A 10130-nucleotide genomic window follows, 5' to 3' on the forward strand; every position below is an offset into this window, starting at 1 on the left:
GCGACGGAGTTTTCTGAAGGAGGGAGAGAGAAAAAAAAATAAGAATTAATAAATAATGATAATAAAGAAAGATGAATGAGGATGGATGGACAAATGAATGAATAATAAAAAAGAAGAATGAGGATGGATAAATAAATAAATAATTATATAAAAAGAATTATGTTGATGGACATACAAATTAAATTAAAGAAAAATAAATAAACAATAATAAAAAAGATGAATTAGGATGGATAGATACGTAAGTAATAATAATAAAGATTAATGAGGATGAAATATATTATATATATATATATATATATATATATATATATATATATATATATATATATATATATATATATATATATTTTTTTTTTTTTTTTTTTTTTTTTTTTTTTTTTTTTTTTTTAATAAGGAATATTTTTTCCTTTTGTTTCTGAAGGAGATTAATTATTTTTAATGTGAATAAATGAGTCTTGAGTGAGAATATCAAATCGAATGAAAACGGATAATTATTGAATGCAAATGAATAAGCTTTTACATGAGAATGTATAATTTTTGAGTGAAAAAAAAAAAAATCGATTCAGAATTACTAATTTCGACTGAGAACGAATAGTCTTTAAATGAAAATGAATATTTCTTTTGATGAAAATGATTAATACTGAATGAAAATGCTTAATCTTAAAGGAGAATTTTTTTTTTTGATTGAGCATGACCAATAATTTTGACTGGGAATAAATAATTTCGAATTCAATGAATAATTTCGAAAAAAAAAAACATATGAAAAACTTCATAATGATGGCTTCACGGATCATATTTTCCGACTTAAAACTAATAAGATGCCAAGTAAAATAAATATTTCAAGAATAAAAGATCAGAGCTTCGAGTATCACAAACTCAAAATGATGAAAAAACTCTGAAAGATAATGAGCGATCTAATTAAAATTCAAGAAGCTATTTCGACTCATCAATACATACACTTTACATAAAATCAAATAGACACAAGGAAAACACTTTACAAATAAATAAATAAACAATTAAATAAATAAATGAATAAAACATAAAAAAAAACACCTCATATAAAATCAGATCAAAGATTTAAAAAAAGCAAATAAAATCGCTTCAAAAACACCTATAAAACGATAGAGATTTAACTACAATAATACAAGAAAAATACCCCGTTTTTTTCTTTTTACGTTGTGACCCCGATACCCCCCCCCCCATTATAAAAATATAAAATTCAAGAACAGGTGACATCCCCAGAAGTCCTTAGGGGGAGAGGGGGGGGGGCAGGGAAGATAGGGGGACCCATTTAAAATCCTTAGAGGGGGGGGTGGAGGAACCCATTTACACCAACCTCCAACCGGATTTATCCCTACGCTCTGGGGTATGGATAAAATATTCTACAAGGAAATAAAGTTTACACATTTTAATATTCTGGATGCTATTAGGCCCCATATGAGGATTGGATGGATGGATGGATGGATGGACAAATAGACACAGAGATACATAGACAGGGCGAGAGAGAGAGAGAGAGAGAGAGAGAGAGATGAGAGAGGAGAAGAGAGAGAGGAGAGAGAGAAGAGAGAAAGAGAGAGAGAAAGAGAGAGAGAGAGAGAGAGAGAGAGAGAGAGAGAGAGAGAGAGAGAGAGAGAGAGAGAGAGAGAGAGAGAGAGAGAGAGAGAGAGAGGAGTAGGGGAGAGGGTAGGGGGAGAGGGAAGGAGGGAGAGGATAGGTAGGTGAGTGGATCGGTGTGTGGGTGTTTGGGTGCATGTGCATGTGCGTATGTGTGCGCGCGCGCGTGTGTGTGTGTGCGCGCGTTCGTTTTGCTGGGCGCGCGCATCGGCATTGTGGAGGAAGAGTCATTTGCGACGCGGTTTTACATACACAACAAAAGAGGTATTGTCTTCATTTAAAAGTGGTGGGTATGTATATATCTCTATTGGATGGCGAAAAAAGGAGGAGGAGGAGGAGGAGGAGGAGGAGGAGGAGGAGGAGGAGGAGGAGGAGGAGGAGGAGGAGGAGGAGGAGGAGGAGGAGGAGAAGGAGAAGAAGGAGAGGAGGAAGAAGAAGAGGGAGAGGAGGAAGAAGAAGAGGGAGAGGAAGAGGAGGAGGAGAAAAGAAGGAGGAAGGAAGAAGAGAAAGAAGGGGGGGGGAAGTAGGAGGAAGAGAAGAATGAAAATAAGAATAAGAATGAAGAGACGAGAGAGAAAGAAAAGCAGCAAAAGGCATGAGCACCAAAAAGAGAGAGAGAGAGAGAGAGAGAAAACAAAACCCCGACACAAGAAGAACAGGACAAACGAGCGAGAAAATGCTAAAGACTAGCGCCCCGCCTCGCTGCACCGGACCGGGCGAGCGAGTTCCCGCCGGCGACGTGCGCTGCTGCTGGGCACGGCCGCTGCTGCTGGGCACGGCCGCTGCCCTCGTTCCTGGGGGAGGACGCCGCCCTAACGGAACAGCGGCAACTCTCACTCGCGCGCTCTCGCTCATCTGCTATCCAGCTCATTTGTTCTCTTTCTCTGTCTTCTGTATCCTTGCATTTCTTTCTTTCTTTCTCACTCTCTCTCTCTTTCTTTCTCGGTATGTATACATACATACATACATATATACATATATATATATATATATATATATATATATATATATATATATATATATATATATATATATATATATATAAAGATAGATAGATTTAGATATAGATATAGATTTAGATATAGATATAGATTTAGATATAGATATAGATAGGTAGATACAGATATAGATATATCTTTAACTATCCCTCTCTCCCTCCCCCTCTCCCTCCCTATTTCCCTCTCCCTCCCCCTCCATGTCTCATTCCCTCCCATCTTCCTCATTCCAGGCTTCCTCAATGCCCTCCCTCTCCCCCCTCCCCCTTCCCTCCACCCGGTTCCTCGCGCCTCCTCAAAGCCTCTCTCTTCACAACACGATACACGAAGCAGACCCTCTGTGTGTGCTTGCATAAGGAGGTGTATTTCGTATGTATTAGCCACAGAAGATACAATTCACAAACAGACAGATACACAGAGATAGAGGGGTAGATAGATGGGTAGATAGAGAGACAGATGGAGAGATACACATACAGGCACAGAAATAGACAGACACACAAAAAGAGGGAGGGCGAGAGGGAGAGAAAACGAGAGAGAAAACGAGAGAACAGAAGAGAGGAGGACAGAAGAGATTGAGAGAGGGAGAGAGAAGGAGAACAAAACAGAAGAGAACAGAAGAAAATAAAGAAGAGACGAAAGAAAAGAAGGAGTAGAGTAGAGAGAAGAGAAGAAAGGAAAAAAAAGAAAAGAACGAGAAAGAGGAGAGGAGAGGAAGGAAGAAATGAGAGAAGGAACAGGAGAGATGGAGAAGAGAAAGGAGAGTAAAAGATGATGATAAAGTGAGTGAGAGAGAGAAGGAAATGAGGAGAGAAGAGAGAAGATAATAGAGAAAAAAAATGAGTAGAGAAAAGGAAAAGAAAACATAATCAAATAGAGAAAAGGAAAAGAAAACATAATCAAATAGAGAAAGAAAAAAAAGAAAAGAGAAAGAAAAAGAAAAGAAAGATGATAGATAATAATCACGACTTGACCCCAAAGGAGGTCACAAACCGAGCGTCGCGAACAGGACCCTTTAGGCTCCCCCCACCCTACCCACCCTACCCACACCCGTACCCACCCTACCCACACCCGTACCCACCCTACCCACACCCGTACCCACCCTACCCACACCCGTACCCACCCTACCCACACCCGTACCCACCCTACCCACACCCGTATCCCCCCCACCCACACCCTACTTATACCCTCCCAGTCCATACCCCCCACGCCCCTTCCCCCTATCCATCCCATCCGTACCCCCCACCCATACCCACCCCGTTCCCAGGCCAGCTTCCCTCCCACAACCCAGATGACACAACCTCCCGACTAACTAACAAGCTTAAAACTTCAAGATGAATACACCCCCTCCCCTTGACACCCCCTCCCCTTGACACCCTCCCCCTTAGCCCTAACCCCCCCTCCTCAACCCCGCCATAAACATCACCCATTACCCTCCCTCCCTCCCTCCCTCTCTAACCTCTACCCCCTTCCACTCCCCATTCCCCTTTCCCCTCACTCCCTCTAACCCCTCCCCCTTCTCCTTCTCCTCCCTCTAATCCCCATCCCCCTTCCCCTCCCTCTAATCCCCAACCCCTTTTCCCCTCCTTCCACCCCTCCTTCCCTCAAACCACCCTCTCCCTTCCCCTCCTCCCCTTTCCCCTACGCTTCCCTCTAATCCCCAACCCCCCCTTCCCCTCCCTCTAACCCCCTTCCCCTCGCTCTAATCCCCAACCCCCCTTCCCCTCGCTCTAATCCCCAACCCCCGTCCCCTCGCTCTAATCCCCACCTCATCCCTACACTCTGCCACTTATTTCTTCCCCTTAATATAACCGTCACACACTAAAAGAACGCGCAGCCCGTTTCGTGAACAAAAAAGGAACACTATGAAGTAACGGGAAATTCTTTGTTCTTAATAGGGGGAGGGGGGAGGGGAGGGGGGGTTGATGCGTCTTTGTGCTAAAATTGTCTGTTTCCTTCTATCAGCCTGTTTGTTTGTCCGACTTTCTGTGTGTGTGTGTGTGTGTGTGTGTGTGTGTGTGTGTGTGTGTGTGTGTGTGTGTGTGTGTGTGTGTGTGTGTGTGTGTGTGTGTGTGTGTGTGCGTGTGTGTGTGTGTGTGTGTGTGCGCGTGTGCGTGTGTGCGTGTGCGTGTGCGTGTGCGTGTGCGTGTCTGTCTGTCTGTCTGTCTGTCTGTCTGTCTGTCTGTCTGTCTGTGTGCCTGTCTCTGCCTGCCTGCCTGCCTGCCTGCCTGCCTGCCTGCCTGCCTGCCTGCCTGCCTGCCTGCCTGCCTGCCTGCCTGCCTGCCTGCCTGCCTGCCTGCCTGCCTGCCTGCCTGCCTGTTACGAAATATCAGTAACATAATTATCATTAAAAAAATAATGACTTTATCAACGACAAAAAACCGGCATTAGCAAATAACAATGTTCCCTCTCTTAATAACGGACCAATCACGAACGCAAATCAAAAATCAAACCCCAAATAAAACAACGAGAAAATAACACAACAACTTCTCTGCTCGTTCACAGTATAATGCCCGCCTCCCCCTCCCCCTCCCCCCTCCCTCCTTCTCTGAATAAATAAATGAAAAAAACGTTTTGCAAAAAAAAAAATCTCTATCGTTTTAAACTCTGAAAAAATAATAATCTACAAATAGAACCTACATCCTGAATAACGAGAAAAAAAGAGAAAAAAATCTAAATATTCAACGTCCTTCTCGTCAAAAAAGAGAGAAATAAAGGCCTCACAAACAAGTAAATTATACTAAAAAAAAAAAGCAAACATGGCAATGAGAGGAGTTGCCAACTCATTGTTCCTCTGATTAATTAAATCCTGTTCCAAGACGGTAAATACTGCTAGACGGCGAAGAGGAGAAAAGGCGAGCAGGAGGAGGAGGAGGAGGAGGAGGAGAGGGAAAGGAAGAGGAAGAGGAAGAGGAAGAGGAAGAGGAAGAGGGAGAGGGAGATGAAGAGGGAGATGATAAGAGAGAGAGAGGGAGGGAGGGAGGGAGAGAGAAAGAGAGAGAGAGAGAGAGAGAGAGAGAGAGAGAGAGAGAGAGAGGGGGGGAGGGGGGAGGGGGGGAGAGGGAGAGAGAGGGAGAGGGAGAGAATACGGCACACCCGCCCACCCAAACAAACCAAAAACAAAATTAACCATCGCATCAATTAACGAGACTGCCAACCCTCCAACGAACCGGGACGCGCCTTGCAAGAATTAAAAAGTTGCCTAATCGGATCCAGCACTTCAAGAAACAGCCAGATTGAACCTGTTCACGTTCAACCTCGCCTTGTGGTGAGAGAGAGAAGGCGACTAGTATGGCATTGTGTTTTGGAAACCTTGAAGATTTTTGAGTCGAAAATGGACGTTCTTAATCGCTCTCTCTCTCGCTCGCTCGGAGGGAAAGAGGCAGGGAGGGAAAGAGGGAGAGAGGGAGAGAGGGAGGGATGGAGGGAGGGAAAGAGGGAGGGAGGGAGGGAGGGAGGGAGAGAGGGAGGGATGGAGGGAGGGAAAGAGGGAGGGAGGGAGGGAGGGAAAGAGGGAGGGAGGGAGGGAGGGAGGGAGGGAGGGAGGGAGGGGAGGGAGGTGTGTGTGTGTGTGTGTGTGTGTGTGTGTGTGTGTGTGTGTGTGTGTGTGTGTGTGTGTGTGTGTGTGTGTGTGTGTGTGTGTGTCGTTTGTGTGTGTGTGTCGTCTGTGTGTGTGTGTCTGTCTGTGTGTGTGTGTCGTCTGTGTGTGTGTGTCGTCTGTGTGTGTGTGTCGTCTGTGTGTGTGTGTCGTCTGTGTGTGTGTGTGTGTGTGTGTGTGAATGTCTGTGTCTGTGTGAAAGTCTGTGTGAAAGTCTGTCTGTCTGTCTGTCTGTCTGTCTGTCTGTCTGTCTGTCTGTCTGTCTGTCTGTCTGTCTCTTAGTCAGAACTTTCTTGTTGCAGAGTCAGTGTTATCACGTGTGCGCTTCCGTTGTGTGTTTACGTGTGTTTTCGTAACCTTATCTCTGTTTAAATGTATATGTTTTCGTGTGTGTGTGTGTGGAGGGGCGTATATGTATAAGCATCTTTGTTGTATCACCCCTGTTTACATGTAGGCGAATTTACCCATATTTACATGTATGTGTTTTCGTGTGTACACACATATATACAATTGTGTGTGTGTGTGTGTGTGTGTGTGTGTGTGTGTGTGTGTGTGTGTGTGTGTGTGTGTGTGTGTGTGTGTGTGTGTGTGTGTGTGTGTGTGTGTGTACGTGTGCGCGCGCGCGCGCGCGAGCGAGCTTGCGAGCATTTAGATGTATGCATTCTAACGATATCAACACTCATCATCATCATCAGCCATTGAGGGTTCGTTGTTGGACGTAGGCCTTCCCCAACTGTCTCCATTCTGCACGATTGCTGGCATCACGGTGCCAAAATTTTCTGAAGGTATCGAGATCGTCTTCTGACGGCCACGGTTTCGAGTGTGACCTTTCGGCTGCCAAGTTGTTAGTTTAGTGGTCCATCTATTGTCTTTTCTTCTGGTGACGTGTCCTGCCCAGGTCCATTTTGCTTTATTGATGACTTCGAGGATATCTCTGATTTTAGTTTGCTCGCGGATTTGCGCAGATGGTATGTGGTCGCGCCATGTGACGCCGAGCATAATTCTCTCGTGTGCTCTTTGCATGGATCTAAGCTTGAGGAGTTGTTTTATCGTGAGATTCCAAGTCTCTGACCCGTAGGTGACCGTAGGTGTGATGCATTGATTATAGACTTGTCGTTTTAGGACCAATGGAAATTCTTTGTTTTTGAAGATTGCGCTCGCTTTGCCAAAGGCCTGCCATCCGAGTGTAATTCTCCTTTTGATCTCTTGTTCTTTGGACGCGTTCTGCAATGAAATGTGTTGGCCAAGATAGATGTAATGGTCCACAACTTCGATTGTGTTGTTGTCGACTTGGATCTGTTGGTCTTCGTCGTCGATTTCGACTTGTTCATTTAACATGACTTTCGTCTTCTTAAGATTCATGCTCAAGTCGACCTTCAAACTTTCTCTGTTCAACTCTTTTAGCATCTGTTGAAATTCTGCTACGGTGTTTGTGAAAACTATGATGTCGTCGGCAAAGCGTAGATAGTTTAAACGCTCACCGTCGATTTCTAGTCCTTTGTTTTCCCAGGGCAGCTCGCGGAAGATCTTCTCCAAGCAGGCTGTGAATAACTTGGGTGAGCTCGTATCACCTTGTCTTACTCCTCTGCCCAATATCAACACTACGTGTATGTATTTACGCGTCCCTCTCTCTCTCTCCTCCCTTCTCACTCACTCACCCTCCCTCCTTCCCTCCCACCCACCCTCTCTCCCACCCACCCACCCACCCACCCCTCTCTCCCACCCACCCACCCACCCACCCACCCTCTCTCCCACCCACCCACCCACCCACCCTCTCTCCCTCTCACCCACCCACCCTCTCACCCACCCACCCTCTCTCCCACCCACCCACCCTCCCTCCCACCCACCCACCCACCTTCCCTCCCTCCCCAATGTCTCTTTCCCAACCACCGCCTTCCCCAGGGACAAAGCCCCTCCCCTCCTCAAGACAGCATCAGCGCGTACTGTTGACGAAACCCCTTGATCAGCTGCACTACATTCACACGCCACACGTCCAAGGGCTGCCAATCTGGCCAAACGAAAAGGCGCGCTCATTATGTCGCATTGGATTATTCCAGAGCATTCATGGAAAAAGATAAAAGATGCTTTGCTTTTCTGGTGAGATGAATAATTTCAGTCGGTAGAAGAACATGCACATGTAATCAAACATATTCATCCAGACATACACAAGCACGCGTACATGCATGCATGCATGCATGCATGCATGCATGCATACATACACACACATGCATAGAGACACAGACACACACACACACACACACACGCACACGCACACGCACACGCACACGCACACGCACACGCACACGCACACGCACACGCACACATACACATACACATACACATACACATACACATACACATACACATAAACATAAACATAAACATACACACACACACACACACACACACACACACACACACACACACACGCACACGCACACGCACACGCACACGCACACGCACACGCACACGCACACATACACATACACATACACATACACATACACATAAACATACACATACACATACACACACACACACACAAGCGCGCGTGTGGCGGGAGGGGGAGGGGGAGAGAGAGAGAAAGAGAGAGAGAGAGAAAGGACAGAGCACCAGAACGCAACAGAAACAGATATATAATTGAAAGACAGGTGGCAGATAAGGACAGAGTTCCACCTGCGCTCATTCCTGTCAAGACACGGGCGCCTCTGGAACCACATGGTCAGGAACACCAGCCTCCGTCACGCAACGTCGCAACAACAATGCAAGAGTCGCGTCAACCAGCAGCCAGCAGCAAATGCACATAATGACTATTCTTTTTTTAGAGTTTTAACTAATCACTTAATTATTGCTTTAGCATTAGGTTTCAGTTCTTTTCCTTCTTATTCTCGTTTTTATTTTAATATTCACTTCTAGAGCGCTTGCCACAGATAGCTTCACGTGTAATATGTTGAAGCTTTGGCAAACTTCTGTAAATGCACTTTCGTGTTATACCTGAAATAAAGGTTAAAAAAAAAGAGAAAAAGAAAGACAAAGAGAAACAGAGAGAGAGAGAGAGAGAGAGAGAGAGAGAGAGAGAGAGAAGAGAGAGAGAGAGAGAGAGAGAGAGAGAGAGAGAGAGAGAGAGAGAAAGAAAGAAAGAAAGAAAGAAAGAAAGAAAGAAAGAAAGAAGGAAAGAAAGAGAGTATACAACTTATGTACAAAGCAAGCACTTTCAGACCAAACCTCGGCGCTACTACCCCCCCTACTCCTTCCCCCTCCCCCCCACCGAGTAAGGTCATCCGAGCAATTAAGAAATAAACATTTACGTCAACCTCCACTTCCCGCCCTTTCCTCCTTCCTCTCTCGATCAATTTCGCTCCTTTAACGTCGATTTCTCTCCTCTCTCCCCTTTACTCATAATTACCACCCTTCTATCCTATTCTTCCTCACTTTCATTCTTCTCATTCTTTTTCGTCTTCTTTTTCTTTATCAACATCATCATAATTCATCTCCTCCTCCCTCCCTCCCTCCCTCCCTCCCTCCCTCCCTCCCTCCTTCCTTCCTTCCTTCCTTCCTTCCTCCCTCCTTCCTCCTTCCTTACTTCCTCCCTCCCTCCTTCCTTCTTCCCTCCCTCCCTCCTTCCTTCCTTCCTCCCTTCCTTCCTTCCTTCCTTCCTTCCTTCCTTCCTTCCTTCATCCCTCCCTCCTTCCTTCCTCTCTCCCTTCCTCTCCCCATCCCTCCTTCCCTCCCTCCACTCTAAACCCCACTCCCTCCTCTCTTTCCCTTCCTCCCCCACCCACCTCTCCCTCATTTAAACTTCCTCTTCCTTCCTCTTCCTCGCTCCCGCATTCTCATGCACCGGTGACTGACATGCATGACGTCGGTGTGTCATCGTGTCATGAAAAGGATTCTCGCTATTACATTCTTGCTGCATCGCTTTTATT

At 45.7% G+C, this 10130-nt stretch overlaps 1 protein-coding gene across 10 annotated transcripts in view; it reads right to left on the reverse strand.

Moving 5' to 3' along the window:
* LOC119598693 (protein NDRG3-like) overlaps window positions 1-10130 on the reverse strand; it is a 160886-nt gene that overhangs the window by 84318 nt on the left and 66438 nt on the right. For all 10 annotated transcript variants that reach the window (XM_037948456.1, XM_037948446.1, XM_037948455.1 and 7 more), the window contains exon 2: window positions 1-13. This exon is cut by the window's left edge and continues 59 nt beyond it. Coding sequence is in view for 3 of the 10 variants with exons in the window: in XM_037948446.1 (XP_037804374.1) it covers window positions 1-13 (13 nt within the window). In the remaining 7 variants the exon portion in view is untranslated. The remainder of the gene's footprint in view (window positions 14-10130) is intronic.

Source organism: Penaeus monodon, chromosome 41 (genome assembly GCF_015228065.2).
Source record: "Penaeus monodon isolate SGIC_2016 chromosome 41, NSTDA_Pmon_1, whole genome shotgun sequence".
NCBI classification, from domain to species: Eukaryota; Metazoa; Arthropoda; class Malacostraca; order Decapoda; family Penaeidae; genus Penaeus; species Penaeus monodon.